At 40.6% G+C, this 22,628-nt stretch overlaps 1 protein-coding gene across 1 annotated transcript in view; it reads right to left on the bottom strand.

Annotated features, from left to right (window-relative positions):
- The window catches only part of LOC124594524 (lactosylceramide 4-alpha-galactosyltransferase-like), a 78,115-nt gene extending 61,784 nt beyond the window's left edge, over positions 1 to 16,331 (bottom strand). Inside the window, exon 1 of the mRNA XM_047132898.1 lies at positions 16,248 to 16,331. Within this exon, the coding sequence (XP_046988854.1) occupies positions 16,248 to 16,331 (84 nt within the window). The remainder of the gene's footprint in view (positions 1 to 16,247) is intronic.
- Between the last annotated feature and the right edge of the window lie 6,297 nt (positions 16,332 to 22,628).

Here is a 22,628-nt window from a genome sequence, read left to right as displayed (position 1 = left end):
GTTATACAACGATGTTACTGTGATCAAAAAACTTTACCACGATGATACTAACCTGTAAAAAATTATTGTGCAGCGGATGAATATGAACTGTAATAACGACACGATGTGTATAGGTCAACGCACCTGAAAAATACGGACATTTTTCTTTGAAGTATTTCAAAACAATACTATGTAACTAAGAACATTCAACAATCTAAGTTGTATTGTGTTATAACAAATATTGTAAATTTAAAACTAAGTTACCTGTCATAGAATGTAGTCTTCATATGTAATCTTGGTTGAATATTTTCTTTGTGCAACGACTGAAAAACGCGCGCACACGAACAATATGATCTGCAATACTGTGCCGCGTGATCTAACTGTATGATATAACGGCAGTGCCGCAGTTACACAGACGCTTCTGCGCATGCGCGCACTCTATCTGCCAACATTAGAACTTTTACGGCGCACCCGCGTCATTCAAATTTTGTATATAATGTGTATAATGTGTAATGTAAGTCATGTAAATAGTTGTAGATAACTTAGATTTTCTTGTGCCTTTAGGTGAATTGCTCGCCCGCAGGTGTGTCCTTTCGCCTCGCAATTCAGGGGGCAATATAAAGGCACATTTGCATGCCGAGCGTGAGTTTCCTCGGAAACGCGAAATATTAATTAAATAAATGATCAGTGACAAATAAATAAAGCCTATGGCACACAACTGCAGCGCTGTGTCGCTGATAAAACAAAAGCACAATTACGTTACTCTTATGTTTGATTAAGAAAGGGAGAGCTCTGGTTGAAGTGGTGCGAGAAGCACGTATTTTATTTTATTGTCTGGCACACCGCCATATTTCATGTTATAGAAGAATACTGCGAGTTGCAACCACACTAGGCACTCGATTCTGTAAAGAATTTATATTTATAAAAGTAAGTAGGATTATGAACTGTAGGCTTATTCATTGAATATATCTGATTTAACTAACTGTGTAACTTTTTATGTTTAGTAGACAATCACCTCTGTACGACGTATTGGCATGGCTGGCAAATTATTGTAATATTGAGATTTAGATTATGAGTCCGCACCTACCGCAGCAGTCTTTGGAAACGATTTAGTTACGAAGTCCGATTATTCAGTTTTATTTCACGGTCAACTACGAGTAACATTGCCTTTACGAAAAAGCCATTGTCAAGCGTCTGATACCGAATAATTAAACGTCCACGTTCCAGATAAGCAAATACAATTGCAATCACAATCACCATCATACAGATAGAATAATTAACATATTTAAAATAACATTTTTTTATTTATTTTATATGCTCTAGAAGGTGTAAGTCAACTACCCTGGCCAGCAAGATCTCCGGATCTGTCCCCCACTGAGCATGTTTGGGACTGGATGAAGCGTCGTCTCACGCGGTCTGCACGTCCAGCACGAACGCTGGTCCAACTGAGGCGCCAGGTGGAAATGGCATGGCAAGCCGTTCCACAGGACTACATCCAGCATCTCTACGATCGTCCCCATGGGAGAATAGCAGCCTGCATTGCTGCGAAAGGTGGATATACACTGTACTAGTGCCGACATTGTGCATGCTCTGTTGCCTGTGTCTATGTGCCTGTGGTTCTGTCAGTGTGATCATGTGATGTATCTGACCCCAGGAATGTGTCAATAAAGTTTCCCCTTCCTGGGACAATGAATTCACGGTGTTCTTATTTCAATTTCCAGGAGTTTATATGTTGACTCTTACATAGAAGACAACAGCAACCAGCCAATTTTATATTGCTATTTATTTAAATAGCGCCGTTACTGGTTTCGAACCGACAGGGTCATCTTCAGGCGGCTAGTTCATGTTAAGATAAAGTTTACTTTAGCTTTCGCTTTCTGTTTTCCCAAGGGGGAGGGGGGGGGGGGGGGAGTGAGTGCCCTAAAACCAAAACAAGATATGAGACAATGTCTTTTTAACTGTAATAGTGCCACACGATGATTTTAAGTGATGTAAATAAATTATTAAAGGGAAGATGTTTCGGTTACCTACGATGAAAAATCCGCACCATTATGTCACAGTGCAGACTGCTAGTGATTTTGCAGCATCGAAAACTGTATGATGCATTTTTTTATGACGGTCATTGCTGGCCGAAACCGGTAGTCTAAGAACCAAAAGTTTTTTGATTATCGATGTAAATAAAAGAAATTTATTCTACAGTTCCTATATCACTGTTTTAATCCGCGACCATATCCCAGTTCATGAAAAAAAAATAAGGGCGTCCAAAACGTGTAGGGGAAAGAAAATTAGACTTCGTGGGTTGCGAGTGTGAGTGATGTTATTCAATGATTTCAAAGTCGAGTCAAATGTACAAAATACTTGACTGTATGACCCCCTTATAAATATGAGATTGCATCTCCTCTGGCCTGGATGCATGACTATTTAATGACATTTATACAGAGAGAGTTGTAATCAGCCTGTATAAGATGATTTGATATTGTGTATTCATCTATTGTTCTAGTCGTATGTATAGAAACGAACATGAAAAGTGAACCGTCTGAGTTAATCTTAAGGTTATTATAAATTTTTATTATGCAGTGCATAGTATTCTGCAAAAGAAGTGTGTCAGCGATTAGGCCTGAGGTCGTTCGTGCCTCCCCTTTGTCATTTCGTTTCGTAATCTTCTTCTCTACAATGGGAAATGAACAGTAGGCTGACCCACTGGACAGTGTCATTTTCCGTTTTGGAAGCGCCTTTTCTCTAGTAAGAGGTGTGCTGCAGACAGACTGGACTATGAGTAACACGCTGGCAGTAAAAGTGGGTGGTCACATCGTGGAGCGTTCTGCAAGACTTGAGTATTTTTGCTAACCCAAGTACGATTGAGACTTCCTGGCAGATTAAAACTGTGGTTGCCGGACCGAGGTTCGAACTCTGGACCTTTGCCTTCGGTGGACAAGTGCTCTAAGCAGGAGCCAAAACCCGGACTCAAAGCTCTACTTTTACCAATACCTCCAAATTTCACTGAAATTCTCCTGTGAAACTTACAAGACTAGCACTCTTGGCAGAAAGGATTTTGTGGAGGCATGGCTTAGCCACAGCCTGGGGGATTGCAACAAGTAGCCTAATAACTAGCACTTCTGCACAAGAAAGTCGCCACTACTGTATGGTTACCGTCGAGACGTGAAGAATATGCGCGTTTTCCTCAGCATCACATCTTCATCTGTGCTGCATCTGACAAAGCAATCAATGTAGAGAACGAGACTCACGTCTTATCAAACTTTGTGAAAAGTAGTTTTGAGTTAATATGTTGACAGTGATCTACAACAAGCATTAGCAAATCGTTTCAAGCACCTCAATTTGCTTGAATCAAATCATAATTTTAATAATTTCCGCTGCAAAGTTGCACCGTTAAAAGCAATGGCGTTGTGTTATAATGTAAGAAAAGGAGTATCAGAACTCTGATGGCTCACATTGTAGCAGTCTTTGCTTGACTTTCATATGATTAAATTCTCCCACTCGAAGTTCGCAAATTAAAGTAGCTGATACCCAAAGACCACTGCTCTCTTCAGTTTTGTTTACAAGTTTCTTAAAGTAATACCTGATTTCGAAGTAATATAAAGTCTGCTGGTTTCCTTTTGATAGAATAAATATTAATCACATTCATGAAAAAAAAGTTTGAGTAACTGTCCTAAGTTGAACGAACAAGCCGACTTTTCCAAGATTCGTCACTTTAGGATGTGGCGACCGTTTATAGCAGACAATACATTAGTTTTCAGGAGGATGTTCCTGCGCAACTGTATGCTGTCATTCCGCTGTAGTGGAAAATTTCACCGATCAGGACGATAATGAAGGTAAGAAGTGTGTAACCTGGATGCACAGCGACCCCATAATTAGTCCACTAAATGCTTTGGGCGAAGCAAGATTGCCTACTAATTTTCAAAGAGCTACTTATGCAGTTAAGTATGGTAAAAGTGCGCAGCTTACGAAAAAATGATGTTCAAGAGGTTTATATTGTTTTAGTTTCAAGTCCAACATTATAAGTAACTTAAGATAGCCAAGGTGGAGGCAGTGTCATAGATGACACGACTGAAAACTCATAAGACGATCGAAAATCGGTATATTTTACGAATGGTGAAGCGTGTGATAGGGTCGTTACAAGTTGTTCTCGGACTTGTACTCTGGAAGCGTACGTTTTCAGTTTGCAGCATCTTCCTCAATTTGTATTAGAACTATACCTACCTCAAAACAGCTATCGCCCGAATGAATTTCTGTCTCGTGACACAGTACTATAACCGGAAATGATGTCATGGCTTCTTTACTGACAAGGAAGTATTTGTCTTGCGCCTCGATGCAGGAAAACTTTATCTCTCCCTGAAATAGCTCCTGGAAGGGCACGGAAGTCCTTTATGTATCGCCTATATTGCGAGCACACTACTGGTAAACATCTCGCATCATGATAGTGACTAAGAGTCGGAAAATCTCTGACTACTCATTTTATCTGGATCAGGAATGATTCCTTCAACATTCACTATGTGTCTCAATATTTTTATTCCTTGGGCTATCCGGATTAGGTGGACACCTGAAATCTGAGCACACTTCATCATGGTTGTCAGTCGCCTTATATGTCTTAGATAAACGATAACGTCTCCAGGTAACGAAGACACGTCATCCGTTTAAAATATCGAAGCAGACAGACTTTTTCTTGGTGATTTAGTGCAGTCGTTGGCAGTCGCTGCAGCGACATCATGTGCCGTCTTTCTTATTCACAAGTATCATTGGAGAGAACCAAGGACTCTGGAGGTTCAATGATGTCATCTTGCAGCATCTTCTCCACTTCCTCCTGGATAATCTGCCGTTCAACTGGCGATTATATGAGCGTTCGCTAATTGGTGAATCTTCGAAGGTCTTGATACAGTGTTTTATCATGAGCCACTCATTTCCCCAGTCCAGATTTGCAACATCCGAAAATTAAGGCAGAATGGTATTACTAGCAAACTTTGTTCCTTGGTCAGGCAAGATCCTACTGCCAGTTCGATTGTAGTGGCCTCGCATGTGTTGCCGTGGCAGCGGTATACGATTTCGTCGATGACACTAACCTGCCCTTTCAGCAGTGGTTAGGATGTCCCTATGCACATACACTGATCAGCCAAAATGTTATGACCACTGCTGCTGGTAAGTTTTCGGGGTATAAGGTCGTGGGCCACGGAACTCTTCGATTCCGAAAGTCTCGTCCAGTACTGCGCTGGACACCTTCAGAGACGTTGTTGCCCCATTGCCGACTCAATGGAGGAACAACGCCTCTGCAGATGTCCAACAGAGTTCTGGACGACACTTTAGTAGCGGAAGAGTTTCGTGGACGACGTCGCAACACCCTGAAAGGTTTACCAGCAGCAATCTCATCCGGTTGTGAAAGCCATCGTTCTGTCATTGTGAGCACTGACCACTGCAAGGTTGGATGCCTCCTGGTGGCATTAAGGGCACTTGACGCAGCAAGAAAAATATGCAAGCATAGCAGAGACGGATGGGAGATTACCCTAGCGAAGATATGCGCTGCAGATGCAGAAATTCACTATGATAAGCGACTTTGCCAAACGGCAGACCACCGAGGAGCTGCCATTGACACAGAGAATACCATTTGTAAAATCTACAAGTACTTTAATATTTCTACTGTGAGGGTGGAAATGCTCGAACAGCTCCAGGTTTTTGCAAATGTCAGTCACCGTCAGCTGCAGAATTAAGTTTACAGTTTATTTCTTTGGACCAGTTTGAAAACGGATCTGCAATGGAGTGATATAAACTCAAGTGTACCGTTGATTCAGAGAGCAAACACTGTAGAAATCTATAGTGCAACAATGTCTGATGAATATTTTAAACGAGTGCAGCTGAAAAATTAAATTACATGAATAATTTCAAGAAAGAAGTTCCTAATAGATGAGATGGAACATTTGAAGTGTTGAAGGAAAAATACTTTACTCTAAGAGTCCTGGTTAAAAAGGTAGAACTTGCTATGTGCTCTATATGGTGTTAGTCATGAGTTACAATTTTTACGAAGATGGGAAAATTGTAAAAGTATAGTCTGTGAAACTCCAGGAAATGAAGAGGATACATTGCTGTAGCTGAGGGAGCTTTTGCATACATACTCTATCTCATAATCAAGAAAGCAAGAACCAAGCCTTTGATTTCAAAAGTGAATCATTACTGATCATGGGCTATACCAAACTTCTGATAGAGCATAATTGCCTTTGCAATGATTTTCAAATGTAATTTAAGAATTTCATGTACAGTGTTGTACATAGATTGCTACGCCGTGAGCAGTTATGTGAGCAAATTCACTCACATGAAAAAATACAAACAAAATTCTAGTAACATCAAGGATTTGTAAGTGTTGTGAACTTCAATGAGGGTATTAATAAACGTTGTTCTGAGGCAAAGTGCGATGGTACATGCGGGATTTCAAATAAAGGTGAGGTGGTGGTGTGGCCCTCAACTATGTACCCTCTGACTCAAAGTTGAAATATTAAAACTATTGGCTGGTTTCTTTGTCTAGGAGCTGGGATACGTAGTTGCCGCATTACAAGCCAAATACTACTGAGTCTACAGCGTACCATATGAATATACACACGAATCGAATGGTCAAACGTTCCTATCACTCGGCAATTGCGAATGTTTATTGCAACATAGTAATTTATAAATGAAATATTGCAATTAAATAAAATCCGCAGGTGCTATCTGAACGACTTTAAATGATGAATACGATAGTAGAAGTACTTTTAAGAATGCGGTATATTTCTGCAAAACACTTATTGGTGTCGATGGTTTAGTAATTAAATAAAATATAAGCCGAATAACAGGAAAACAATAGATTCCTAGTCTACGTAATTAGTTATGAACAACAATATAACTCGCGAGATTTCACTTCTAAACGCATACTAGGTCTTCACTGTAGAAACCACAGAAATATCACAAGTCGGCTCTCCGAAGTATTTCTATCTCACGTGACCACGCGCAAACTGCCCCACTGTCCAAGTCTTCCTGCAACCGTGCGTCCGTCGCGCCATCGCGTCCAGCACCTCCATATCTCATGCGCGACCGTCACTCGCTCTTCACCGGTCCAAGCTGCCCCTCCATTCACTTCGGTAATCGCCTCCCATAGTAACGAGCGCTGTGGTTGGCTACAGCACTCCCTCCATGCCTCTAAGCCAATGTACACTCACAAACGTTTTGAAACACATACGAAGTACTGAATTTACATTTAAATAACTTGAAATTAAATAAATATCCCCATGGCTGGATCATAAAGACGCTCTAGCACACATTATTAAATAAATAAACAAATCAAATAAGCATATATCAAAGAAATAGCAAGCAAAAGGTAGGCCAGTAGCCTAATGTCTCTGTGTTTTCTAAAACACAGTAAATATTTAACCAATTTCTTCATGCATAGTATATATCGGATATAAACAAAGACATAGATGAATAAATATATTTATAAGCTTGCTGCTACAGTTTTTTCGTGTAACTGTGGAGTGCTTGTGGCCTGACGCGATCGATAGTAATAAGCCACTTTGACCTCCAATAATTCATGTACTACTCAAGTTACATGCCCGCAATTTGTACCAATTTAGGTCTACACTAACAGCTTTAGAAAGACACGTCGACTGACAAAATCGGATGAGCCGTTTAGATTTTAGAAATTCCTTGCTGGGTGTTACTTGTATAATTTATTGTCAGATACTAAACTTTAAACTAATAAAGGTATTGAAAATCTGACTACCCATCAGAAGCGTCGTGCAAATAATGGTAATGTACCTATGTTTCTTTTGAGATATCATGATTCATCTGGCTGCTATTAATTTCTATATGAACTGTGAAATGTCCGCCTGTAATGTTTCACAAAGTCCGCAGTCTTTGGCACTACCGGCATACAAATCTCCTTCATCGACACAAAGTACAGTCCTTGTCACAGCGTCAGCATGGAATTCCCAGCCATGCGCTCCCTGGACCCCGGCTAACGCTCGGCACCACGTGGCTGCCGCCGAGCCGCGGGCCCCCCCAAGAGGGCTTCGCGCGGCCACGCCAACTCTGAACTTAAAGAGTATTCCCAGGGCGCTGCAACTCGCCCATTATCTCACACACCTCCACTTCTGAACATTCTGGCTTGCCAGCACCCTTCAGTTCATACAAGTACACTACTCGCCATTAAAATTGCTACGACAAGAAGAAATGCAGATGATAAACGGGTATTCATTGGACAAATATATAATACTAGAACTGACATGTGATTACATTTTCACGCACTTGGGTGCATAGATTCTGCATATTACTCCTCTGGCCGTAATAACGGCCTTGATACGCCTGGGCATTGAGTCAAACAGAGCTTGGATGGCGTGTACAGGTACAGTGGCCCATGTAGCTTCAACACGATACCACAGATCATCAAGAGTAGTGACTGGCGTATTGTGACGAGCCAATTGCTCGGCCACCATTGACCAGATGTTTTCAATTGGTGAGAGATCTGGAGAATGTGCTGACCAGGGCAGCAGTCGAAGATTTTCTGCATCCAGAAATGCCCGTACAGGGCCTGCAACATGTGGTCTTGCATTATCGTGCTGAAATGTAGGGTTTCGCAGGGATCGAATGAAGGGTAGAGCCACGGGTCGTAACACATCTAAAACGTAACGTCAACTGTTCAAAGTGCCGTCAATGCGAACAAGAGGTGACCGAGACGTGTAACCAATGGCACCCCATACCATCACGCCGGGTGATACGCCTGTATGGCGAAGACGAATACACGATTCCAATGTGAGTTCACCGCGATGTCGCGAAACACGGATGCGACCATCATAATGCTGTAAACAGAAACTGGATTCATCGGAAAAAATGACGTTTTGCCATTCGTGCACCCAGGTTCGCCGTTGAGTACACCATCGCAGGCGCTCCTGTCTGTGATGCAGCGTCAAGGGTAACCGCAGCCGTGGTCTCTGAGCTGATAGTCGATGCTGCTGCAAACGTCGTCGAACTGTTCGTGCAAATGGTTATTGTCTTCCAAACGTCCCCATCTGTTGACTGAGGGATCGAGACGTGGCTGCACGATCCGTTACTGCCATGCTGCCTGTCATCTCGACTGCTAGTGATACGAGGTCGTTGGGATCCAGCACGGCGTTCCGTATTACCCTACTGAACCCACCGATTCCATATTCTGCTAACAGTCATTGGATCTCGACCAACGCGAGCAGCAATGTCGCGATACGATAAACCGCAATCGCGATAGGCTACAATCCGACCTTTATCAAAGTCGGAAACGTGATGGTACGCATTTCTCTTCCTTACACGAGGTATCACAACAACGTTTCACCAGGCAGCGCCGGTCAACTGCTATTTGTGTATGAGAAATAGGTTGGAAACTTTCCTCATGTCAGCACGTTGTGGGTGTCGCCACCGGCGCCAACCTTGTGTGAATGCTCTGAAAAGCTACTCATTTGCATATCACAGCATCATCTTCCTGTCGGTTAAATTTCGCGTCTGTAGCACGTCATCTTCGTGGTGTAGCAATTTTAATGGCCAGTAGTGGACATATAAAACAAATTTCAAAGAACAGAATTACGTGATTAAAACGCCAGGCCAATAGTATTTTCAAGATTTTTGTGGTGGTGTGGGAGCAGCATGAATTTCGAAATAACTTAAACGAACACAAATTATGAACGAAACGGCATATTAAATAAATGCCTTCATTTTAGTTATGGATAATCTAGCATGAATTTCCCAATGAACTTCAACTAGCACAACTTATGAACGATACAGCATATAAAATAAATGCCCACATTTCAGTTATGCATAAATAATTTTTTGGGCAAGAATTAAAATTTTTTAAATGCACTTTTACTTTCGTGCGATTTTCTAAGCACTTCTTGTGCCACTCACTCAGCGCTAAGGCGCCTCCTTGCACTAGGTTTTCCGTCGCACTACGCACGCTCACACGGATTTTAGCACGAAGTAGTGATCAACTCACATCAGTCTTTTGGCCAAATGCCTCGCAAAAATCGTGTCTGCCTCCGAATTCCGAGTTCCACCGTTTATCGTGACAAATCTATCTACAACGAAAACCAAAAGTAGACACCACTAGACAAACCATTTCCCAAAACCAACCAGGATTCTCGCAAAAGATTCCCTCCAGCGGAAAACGATACTTTAGGAACAAAGTCACGAGACAGTCGACTGAATCTCATTAAGCTCAAATCCCCATAAGTTCTATTTAATTGACTTTAATCAATCCTTCCTACCTACACGCACCTAAAATTGCGTGCACTTACAATTACCGTTTTAATACCCTTCAAATTGACCACTAAATTCTTTGCCACACTCTTATACACAGGATAAATAAATACATACTTTACATAAGTCCACGAGGTCACTGACCTCCACGCACCCTCAGCGCCTAAACTTCCCCCTTTTGCACATGTACAGTGCCGCAAAAAACTAACAAATTACTCATGAATCCCCAAGTAAAACATATAAATTATCCCTCCAAAATTACTACCACTAATTACAGATTAGAACAGCTTTCCACTTACGCCCTTTCTCTATATACCCTAAGCCATTTTATACTCCTCTCGTTTCCACATATCGACAGCAACGACCTTAGCGTTCTACCGTACCAAAGCCAATCAGTCTCACCAGAATCACGCTCCTCCTTCATATACCAATCTGTACGAACTTCATTACACAAATCGTCCCCATCCACACCATCTACTTGAGGCCTCTCAAAATTTTCTGTCAATTCTTCCACACATTTCGCCGATTCACTACCCACAGCATGCACAACTTTACTGTTTTTCCCTTCCAAAATATCGACACTTGCAGCTTCATCAAAATTAACATCAATTCACTGTTAAACAATTTATCTTCCTGAAATAATACCTCGATGCCTAAGCCATCATCACCATAAATATTCATCTCAGCAACCTTATCTGCTGATACACCATTCAAATCACTACATAAATTCACATCAGAAACATTACTTTCCTCCGTCGACAAATTAAATTTACGTGAGTCGTGCACAACTTTCTCCTCTACCGCTACATTACACAGATTGCTGCTATATTGTCGTACAATTTTGGGACTTCCAAACTTCCTACGTTCCGCTGTGATCGGACGAAAATCAGCGCACACTGCCATTTCTACACACTTTTCATCCAGATTAACCCCGATTCTACTTTCCATACATTCTCACATTCACACTCTGACAAGCGTTTCAGATCAACACATTCATGAATATGAAACGCGTAAATTCCTTCCTTCGAAGTATCAATACCAGTAGATTTTACATCATTACATGAATTACCGTTACTGTGTTCCTTGAAACAGAAATCTTGTACCTCCGGAGATACATTTTTAACTTCCACTGCTGGCGAGACCAATGCTAAGCCTCCATTAGTAACATTGACGCTTTCCGCCGAAACACAATCACCCTCACTTGCAGCTGGTGAGACCAAAGCTACGCCGCCTTCAATAACATCTACGCTTTTCACCGACTCAACAAATACTTGTTACTACAACACCTTCCTTATTGCAATTTCTACTATTTGCTAATACCTCTTCAGAACTCTCCACACAATTTACTTTCACAAAATTCCTCTCCTCTTCAACTTATTTTTGAACCACTGAATCTTTCCATTCGTCACCATTCACTCACTCATTCATTACACATTCATAACTTACATCATTCTCCGCAAATTTATTCCCATTACTTTTACTTAAATCTCTCACAAATGTATGCTTCCGCCGTTCGCGCTCGCCTTTATTGAAACAGCGACATATATATAGCCTTCCTCTTTCGCATACTCCATATTACAAGTTTTTTGCCTTTCTCCAAACCTATCAACATTTCTACCATTACCATTATCTCCAGTCCTTTTCATCGCCTGTTTAGATCGCCATCCCCAGATCTGAGATGTTGCAAACATGTTTCCCGACCGGTTGTTATGCAACTGCACTTCTCCCGAATTACTCCCCTCAAATCTGCATTCTTTACTCGGATCCCGTCCACGGAAGTTATCACTCCTGTTCGTTCTCCGACCATTCTACTCATTCTAGCTACTATCTCCCGGATAATTCCTTTCATTTCTCTCATGACTATAATTTTGGTGGTGATTATTTGGATTCCCATTTGGATTACTACCACCCGGTTTGCTCTGAGGTTTGAACTTCAAAGCCCTCTCTAATTTTTCTACAAATTCAAGAAATTCGTCCACGGAACCACATGGACTATGGGCAAGATCACACTGCAAATCTTCGGGTAATCGCCTTTTTAACCTGGTGATTTCCGCTAAAGCCCCCAACGGATTTTTCAGATGCATAAACCTGCCAAGTTCGCGCTTGCAAAAACCTCTCAACGTCCCATTACCGTATCTGTAACTCGGCCTGTTCAAGAATTCATTTTGGATCCTCGATCCAAAATTTATTAAAAAAACTCTTTTCTAATTCTTCGTACGATTTGCACGAACTACATTTAACATTTGCCCAAGACTGTGGGCCTCCCTCCAAATGCCGTTTAACATACTCGTATTTTATTTTCGCTTAGTCCAACGTGCTTTGAACAGAAGCGTCCTACATGCAGCCAAGAAAATTAGTGGGTGATATCTTCCGTCATTTGTGTAACATTTCACAGATCCGGTATTTGCCCAAGGGATATTTATAACCGCCGTGGCCTGTTGGGAGGCTAACGAATTTATACCACTTTTTATCTGTTGCATTTGTCTTTTAAATTCATTTTCACTAGTGATACTGGACTCTATGCTATCTTTAATTTTGCCCACTTCTTTCTCTCCTTCACACGATTGGCAATGTCACTAATTGCTAAATTCATATTGATATTATGAGCATCTTGCGCTTTTACACAGACGCTTACCTTGCCCCCAAATTCTGTCTGTATCTCATCCATTTTTTCCCCAAGACCTTTTTCCACTGATCCGATTTTAGATTTTACTATCACAACTTCGTCTGTAATTTTCCTCATATCCACTTGGACACATTTTAATTTATCATCAGTTGCTTTTTCAAGGTTACCCATAATTTTTTCAACTTCATCTTTCACGGCAGAACCTATTTCAGTTCGCATTGTACCCATATCTGTTCGAATTGTACTGATATTATTTGCCATTCCATGGATCATTTGCATTAGCTGATACATCATATTTCCTGTTGTGGCGTAACAAGACAGCTACGCCACACTGAAGTAGCCGAAAGGCACGCGTAATCTCACGTAGGCTAGATAGAGGTCTGAAACAGGATACGTAATAAACGGTAACAAGAAAAGTACGTAGCTGCTATAATACTTAACTTTTAATCCATAATTTGTATACAGCATTCCTTGATGATACAAGTGAGACTTTATCTTAAAATGGTTAATGGCGCCTTGCTAGGTCGTAGCCATTGACTTAGCTGAAGGCTATTCTAACGGTCTCTCGGCAAATGAGAGAAAGGCTTCGTCAGTGTAGTCGCTAGCAAAGTCGTCGTACAACTGGGGCGAGTGCTAGTCCGTATCTCGAGACCTGCCTTGTGGTGGCGCTCGGTCTGCGATCACACAGTGGCGACACGCGGGTCCGACATGTACTAAATGGACCGCGGCCGATTTAAGCTACCACCTAGCAAGTGTGGTGTCTGGCGGTGACACCACATTTCCCCCGCATTCATTTCCCTTGCCTGAGTTCCTACTAGTCACACTTTCGCGCTCTGATTTCGGACTAACCGGCTAAGTTCCGTTTTCAGGTGACTGTTTTATATTCGCGAGATGTATAAGTGGAGCTTGAGCTTCAGAGTCAAACACTATCTCACTATTTGCGCAGGCACTTATCTGATCTGAGATGGTTCCCTCTACCACGGTGATGCCATCAGTTTTAGTGTAAGTCAACATTGGAGGCTGCCCTGGAGTACTCGAAGAATCTGCCGTCGTACTCTTGTTGATCTGCGTCCGCCACTGGAGAAGTCGCCTGATGTAACCGTAGCTGTCGCCCGTTACTGCATGTTTCATCCGATACCGCTGTCCATTAAACGGGCTAACCGCTACTGTTCCCCGCACTCAACTTACTTAGACTCTGAGCCCCCACGCAAATTGCCTTTAACGCGATAGATTACGACCTCTATCGACGGCATGTGCTAATTGTGAAAATTACTGCGTAATTTCACTATTTCCAGAAACCTACTAGCGGAAAAAAACCGATCTCACGCTGTGTTTTGTGACAGGTTCACTCTACAGACATCTCTCCTAGTTTTGCAAAGGTTTTTACACTTCGCATAGTACGCTGAATAACAGAGAGCAAAGGAATTACCACTTTGCAGGACACAAATCCCGGACGAGCCTCCAATTGCGGCTTTCAAGAAAAATGTGAACTGGTGGTGTCGTGGCCCTCGACCACGTACCCTCTGACTCAAAGTAGCTCCTACAAACCTGGTGACAGGAAGTGGTCTTCTGATGTCCTGGCTCTACAGTTCTGTTACCACAGTATTTCAGAAATTATTGATCAGTTGATCACAGCCTTTCCAGTTGTCTCGTATTTTAATGGGAAAAAATGGTAGGCTTAGCATCATCTTGTTTGGGAGATTCAGTCAGATATCTTTCTGACAGTGTCTCCCGTGGAGCACTCGAAGTAAGTTGTTCTATTAAAAGCAGTAAGAGTTCTTGAAGTACAAATAACCTTACAGGTCGGGCAGCCACAGCTAAAAAACTTATACATAACTTGAAGGACAATCAAAGAATTTAAAACAAGACATGGTAAAGCAGTCAATATTAAAACTGAGTGGAAGTTCAAATCGGCAATAGATCTTTATTGTGTTTTCACGTACGATGAGCGGTTTCATTCCCTGGAGGTATATCTTCAAGAAACATAACACAAATTCCAAGGTACAAGTGCGGTTAAAAACATGTCATCTGTCGATAGAACTTTTGATTAAGCAACAGATGGGTATCCGATTCGAACCATGCATCATCACTAACGCATCTCCAAAATGCAGTCAGACGACGAGCCCGTACAGCGCATGGTAATCCACGTATGGTAGGATATAATCATCGTCAAAATCAGCGAGAGAAACAAAGAATTAAAAGACACACAATCCTTGGGAGTCAAACAGAACTATAGGTTGTAGCGCCAGCCACACGCCCCGCGTGCTAAATAGCGCTGAAACGTGTAGTTCTATTTGACGCATTAAAATTAAAGGGAAATGAGTTTCTAATTATCATACTGATTTCAGTAACTGTTACTATCCAAGTTAAATGTCAATTAGCATTTAATTTCTGTCAGGCGGTACATATTAAATGATAAGAAGAAGGATTAAAATTGAGCGAAGAGTAATGTTAATTCTTTGTTTGTTAGAATTTACTGCAAAATGGAAAAATATCGTTTTAAAAACTTGCTGCGAGGAATTAAAATATGAACTATAAATCTAAATAGATCTACAAAAGAAAAAGACGTTAAAGTCGTTAATCTGCAAACCCAACTAACGAAGTTTATTGAAATAAAACTACTATAGAGTCCAGGAACCATATTATTAGAAATCAGGCTCTTCAAATAATTTGTTTTGGTTAGTAAAATTTTAACTTCCCAGTTATTAACGCAGAACGACATTTTTGGGTTTAAAATGGCCAGTTTTCCAGTTCAACGGTTATTTACTCCTCAAAACGTAAGAGGCTCAAATCACTGATCTTAAATGGAGTTCCATCAGTTTTCTTTGATTTATTTATAGTTAGTTCATCATACAGTTGCTTATAACGAACCAAGTACCCAAAACTCATTCCTTTTCTTTGCGTTTCTGATTAACATAACATGTTTACCATGAAAACAGATTGGATCAGATTTCTTCACGTTATTTACCGCTTGTTCGCTAATGCTGTGTATAGCGTCTCCTCATTATGGGTACACCCTCTGCACACAGGTACAGCGCAATGTAAAATGTTGAAGGAAAAACTGCAGTATCAGATTGGTAAACAATGACACAAAAAACAGATAGAATGCAGTATTATTCGCGTTAATATTTAACGAAGATTGACATAAAGTTCTCGTATGTCCTTGTTCGTCTGAAAAAGGCACTTAGGTGACAGAACCGACTAAAATTTTCCAACTCTAGAAGGCGAGGACAAGTGATACGACAACCGGTCTATTTTGCTTAAGATTAAGGAAATTCGTAAGGATAACTGAAGATGAGGCATTACACCAAAGTTTGGCGGACACAACCAGTTCGCGGAAGGATTTACCAAGTCTGTAGAAGAAGGTACAATGTCGCTTCTCCCCTCTCACCTGCTTCAAAAGTTGTGTGAGCGTCATGCTGGCGGAAACACGGATCTCTGTGCTTACTTTCTTTCCGAGGAAGGGGCAGGACATTGTGGTATTTAATATGAATAAAGTAAATTATTCAAATAATACTCCACGTTTTCTGGTCTGCAGACAAGGAGAAAGTATTGTTTGGGATTAAAATACACCTGAAATAGCAGTAAATGCATCCATGCATGTCTTCGTACTAGACATTTAATATAAAATACAAACCTAATTCCTTAGACTAAATGGATTGAATTTATTTAAATACAAGATTCTTAGATGGCTTAAGTTTATACAATATTAATTACGTTTCACTTCGAACTGTGGTTTACAAATTATTCTCCGAGATATTCCTGTCATTTTAAATATTAAAACACGAATTTATCTTGTCGATTTAAATCAGAGCATTATTTGACACTGCAGCTACGAAAAACTGGTACCTCTATATTTATATAATAACTACTAGTCTACAAAATGCGTGATTGTCTCAAAAAATTATCACAAATGGTTAAGGAATCTGGGCACACACCTATAGCTATACTTAATTATGTGCTGATCAAAATCTATATACGCTTCAAACCTTTATCCCTACTTTTTGTGTTTTCGTATTTCTCTACAGTAGCATTATTCTTCGCACATGTGAAATAATAATCACAAAACACAAAAGAAATTTCTTTACTTTTCATTAAGTAACTAAAGACATTATTGCACGACAGATGTAAGTGCTCTGCAGCTTTTGATGCAATTATACTGCTTCTGCTTGCTGATATTATAGCACTAAACATCATTCAAAAGACCGTCCTGTCACCAGAAATTTCAGTTACTCCTAACGTTTTGTCAATTGAAATTTTCTCTCTAATTAACATTTTTGTTTGCTATTTCCCGTGACATCTCTAAAAATCTTTCTTAAGCCGCGAGAGACATCGGATTTCAGTGAGCTAATGAACATGAAACACGTCTCTCTTTTTTCAACCATTGATGTATCCATTTTTTCGCTTTGCTTGTTTTTTTACTGTCACAGTTAGTAAAATGGCTGCAAACGCTTAATCGTTCTTCGACGTCTTGCTTTACCTAAGTCGAGTGTCCAAATGAAAAAAAAAAACTGATATAGCTACTGATGGTGTGATGATGGTGTCAATATATTACGTTTATTGTTAATAAACACTGATCATGTGGAGGTGACTTATGTACTGGCGGTGTAGGGAAAGAGATGGACACGACGGCTTGAAGGCGGAGATTTGAGCACACCGCCAGTTCAAGGAAGGTCTTCCCTCCTATAGAGAGATAGATGCCCAAATAACCTGACACAGGTGGTGCCCGCATATCTCAGCGAACCTTGATGTCCGAATATCTCTGTGCCCGTACTTCTTCAGCATTCTGCAGGACAGGGCCTTCTTAGTTATAATTGTTACACTAATACTTTGTTTCCAAACGTAACGCGGAGGTGTATCTCGTTGACGATCTAAATTCATATTCAGTCATGAACTACTAGGTCGTCGTTAGTAGAACATCCGTTTTTCAGATCTGATAGTAAATAAGCTGTAAATGTAATCTATCTTTGAATACGGTGAAATTTGTTAAATAACACACTCATCAGTTATACCCTATGGAAAAATTCAGTTTCACAATTATTCCCTTGTTCCAGGTCACATTTTCATATTGTGCCTTTGCTGCTACACCAAAAACAAACGATATCATCGATATTATCGTAATATATGTGAAATTCATTGTGCCGCCATTCAAGATTGTATGCCAGCAGTAAGAGTTTATTTTGAAATGGGATAGTGTCAGTTTTTTTTATCGTCATTAGAGCCTTCACCATTCTACAAATACTTCCTACTGTCACTACATAAATTATAAATTAAAATGCCTACAAACATAAAAAAAATCTGGTGCTGAAATTACAGAACTACTTGATCTCTCAGAATTAGAACTAAAACATAATTATTTTAAATTTAATGGTTGAACGTAAGTGGAACTAATGGTCTAGCCATGGTCTGTAGCTTATCCAGCTTGTTAGCATAGCATGTTGTTTCCTTAGAGACCTATAACCTCAAGTTCTTTTATCTATCCTCTGACTAAAAGTATTATGTATTACCGTAGATATATGGATGACACAGTAATGCTTTCACAAGGGACAGACATTGAAAATATATGCAAGTTGTTCAGTTCCCATAATGAGAACATTAAATTTATAGGATATGAATATAAATAGACAATTAATTCCTTCTGCCCCAATATTAGGAACAGAGTTAATAGATAGTGCGTTGATGCATACAGGAAACCTACCAGCACACAAGCTGTTACAAATAACACACGACGCCATCCCAATTCAAATAAACTTGCTTTTTTCAGATCCATGATATAGAGAGTTATCGAATTATAGTCATGTTCAATAGATTTTAAATGTGAAATAAACACTGTTATCAAATGCAAAAAGTAATGGGTACGCTTCACACAAAATACATTCCCTTTATCAAAAATTGTGTAAAAGAGTTGCACAATGTTTACAACAATGACCTGCCATGTAAAATAGCAATCATTTTCAAAAAATTCAGTATAAATTTTTGTTACATAAAAATCTATCATTTCGGACACTAAACAAACTAAAAGAATCGAGCAAGTTAGCACATTTTGGAATGTGTAAGATGAATTACCACAACTACGACCATTTATGCACAGGTCGAAGTGGCAGGAGTGTTAGAATCAGGTTTAAAGAATACCTTGCAGCGTTTTACTTCCAAAAGTCAAACAAATCTGTAGTAACTGCCCACTTGCTTGAAACTCAGCACATTGCCGACATTATTCAAAACGACTCATAGATCCTACATGTACAAAACGAAAGCCAAAAACTGGATATTGTAGAATCTTTAAAAATTTTAGCCATAAAACTGTGCTGCGAAAGCACATATTATCCAAAAAACAGATATCAGAGTTCTCAGTGTTGTCGAGTAATTAGGATTTACTCTTACATTAGCTTATCTTCTTTTGCTCCTTCAAAAATTAACTGATTACAAAAAATTATGTACGACCACTTTCACTATGATTTATGCAGTTTTTCGTCTTTAACCGTAGACTACTTTCTTCTATGTATCAGGTCTATAGACTAGATTTACCTTAAAAGAAAACATTTGGTCACGTAGAACGTTTATTGTCATTGTATTCATACATATGTTTGTTGAAAATTTATGCGCAATGGAATTTAGATAACTTGGAGGGATTTTGCAATGGGTCATCAGCGAACGGTTTCTCACAGTATGCAAATGTTTTGTAGCACTGTACATTACTTTTACGAGCGAACATATTTTTTAGTATCGATACTAGAGTGTCGGATTCCTTCATCAGACCATGGCGGAAAGACTGATTTGAATCTTAGAAATCCCAATGACGCAACTTTTGCTCCAAAATACATATCTGACTTAAAACCTTGAAACATTGATATACAGTCGACGGATTTTTAGCCATAAAATACACATCCTCCACTGTTTCCTTGTGCCACGCTAATCCATTATTGATTCGTTGGACAGAAAAAAAATCTATTGAGGTATGGCAAATATTTGAAGACTTTTTTTCGTTTCGGCGCTGCCACCTGGCTAACATATCGTTGGTCATCTTATTTTTTCTTCCTTTATGTATTGCAAGACATTTTTACCCTCACTTTCCCTAGAAGCATCTGAAGCACAAAGACTCTGCCGTGGAACGAGTCACTGCAACCTTGGATATGTAATACACAGAATTCTGAATAGATACATATCAATGAGAGAACAATAGATCTACGACAATATACAGTACGAGGCACCAAGCTACTGCATGGAACGCAAATCGCCGGAAAGTAGAAAAGCTTTCGAACTTCTAGCGGTGTGGCAGCAATGAAATTCCGGAACACGTCATCTTCTGGAGAAATGGCCAGACACTGCGTAAATCCTCTCATTTCTATGAGAGACGACCGCCCACTCTCCCAGACAAGGGACGGCGGAGTACCACGGCGGGGCTAGCAGAACGCGCAAGTGGACATGTATGACCCAACTCGCGTGACGTCATACGCTGGACGCGTTATCACTGTGCAGTCACTGTCACGGGATTCCGCACCGTACTGAGCTTGTAAAACTCCGTCCCTATCGACTAGTCTTACTAATTCTTTTTTCTGCAGACTCGTCTATGCCGCTTATCCTATTGGCCCAGTCAACGAAGTCAGCAAAGGACGAATAGGAAAAATAAGTACTACAGTCGTAAATTTTGCTTTAGTGATAGCGGACAGTGCCACGAATAACATACTAAAATTCCTGACCAACATGAATGAGCACTTGGGTGGCGATGCATTTTAAGTTCACTTTTCTACGTTTCCCTGTAATAACATCAAAACAACGGCTTCTAGCGAAAACGTGTCCCAATGCAAAACTGAAGTACATTATATCTGATACAAAAAGGTTCTTTTTCATTTTTCTCTATGATCAACTGTTTGCACGCTCCAGGGAATTGAAAAATCGGAGATTATTACTAAAAATATAGTTTTAATGGCATAAAGTTAATGTTTACCAGAATGAACAACGCTCCTCTCATAGCACGAAATATGTTCTGGGCAGATTTATGGAGGTAAAAGAAGGGAACTAGCTCTTCGTTGTATTGTGAAGCTTCAAAGACTTTTAAATCAAAACATCTTTCCACATTCGCACTTTTAATCCACCCTCAGAAATTTTGTCCCTCAGAAAACTTTTTTAACTATTATATATATGCTTTTAATTCAGATGATATTGCACTGAAGAGCCAAAAAAACTGGTACAGGTGCCTAATATTGTGTAGGGCACCCGCGAGTACGCAGAACTGTCGCAACACGACGTGGCATGGGCTTGACTAATTTCTGAAGTAATGCTGGAAGGAACTGTTGCCATGAATGATTCAGGGTTGTCCATAAATGAGGATGAGTACGAATGGACGGAGATCTCTTCTAAACGGCACGCTGCAAGGCAACCGGATACATTCAATAATGTCTGGGGAGTTTGGTGGCCAGCGGAAATATTTAAACTCGTAAGAGTGTTCCTAGAACCTAGCAATTCCGGTTTGCGATGTCGCATTGTCGTACTGGAATTGCCCGAGTCCGTCGGAATGCACAATGGACGTGAATGGATGCAGGTGATAAGACAGGATGCTTGAGCACGTGTCACTTGTCAGAGTCGTTTCAAGGCGTATCAAGGGTCCCATATCACTCCAACTGCACATGCCCCACATTATTACAGAGCCTCCACCATCTTGAACAGTTCCCTGCTGACATTCAGAGTCCATGGATTTATGAGGTTCTCTGCATACCCGTACACGTCCATCCACTCGATACAATTTGAAACGAGACTAGTCCGACCAGCCAACATGTTTCCAGTCATCAACAGCCCAGTGTCGGTGTTGACGTGTCCAGCCAGGCATGGCGTAAAGCTTTGTGTCGTGCAGTCATCAAAGCTACGAGGGTGGGTCTTCGGCTCCGAAAGCCCATATCGATGATTTTCGTTGAATGGCTCGCACGCTGACACTTGTTGATGGCCCAGAATTGAAATCTGCAGCAATTTGCTGAAGCTTGCACGCTGAACGATTCTCTTCAAGCGTCGTTGGTCCCGTTCTAGCGGGATCTTTTTCCGGGCGCAGTGATGTCGGAGATTTGATGTTTTACCGGATTTCTGATATTCCTGGTACACTCTTGAAATGGTCGTACGGGACAATCCCCACTTCATCATTACCCCAGATATGCTGCGTCCCATTGCACGCGTACCGACTATAACACGACGCTCAAACTTACTTAAATCTTGATAAACTGCCATCCTAGCAACAGCAACGTAAGAACTGCGCCAGACGCTTGCTGGAGCGCCATATTCTGCCTGTTTACATATCTCTGTATTCGAATAGTCAGGCCTATACCAGTTTCTTGGCGTTACGGCGTATATACTGTTTACTGTGGCTGGTGAACCATCCGCATTTTTGGCACTGAATCAGTGACTTCAGCCTATACATTACAAGACGCAGTTGTGCCAGTACTTTGCAGTTAAGAGAGCTCACTGAACTGGGGATTAGGGTTACCTCCTAAAAAAAGCGCAAATATGTTAAGATGCTTTCATTTAAATGTCTTTGAAACTAGTTCCTTTTACGTCCATTACTCTGCCCAGGACATATTTGCTTTTTGTGCTATGATACGAGCAATTTTCATGTCGGTTCCGAAATTTTACTATACCGTAATTCTGACATTATTCCGCCATACTTAGCAAACGATGTATATTTTTGTTGACTCTGATCCGATATAGGTTTCTGATATTGTCTTTCGAAACACGTTGCTTCTGTCGGTACAAAGGATAAAACTTTCACAAAACAATGTGACGGCCATTA

The sequence above is a fragment of the Schistocerca americana genome, chromosome 2 (genome assembly GCF_021461395.2).
Source record: "Schistocerca americana isolate TAMUIC-IGC-003095 chromosome 2, iqSchAmer2.1, whole genome shotgun sequence".
NCBI lineage: Eukaryota > Metazoa > Arthropoda > Insecta > Orthoptera > Acrididae > Schistocerca > Schistocerca americana.
Note: the sequence above shows the minus strand (reverse complement) of the source record. Positions and strands in the feature narration are given on the sequence as shown.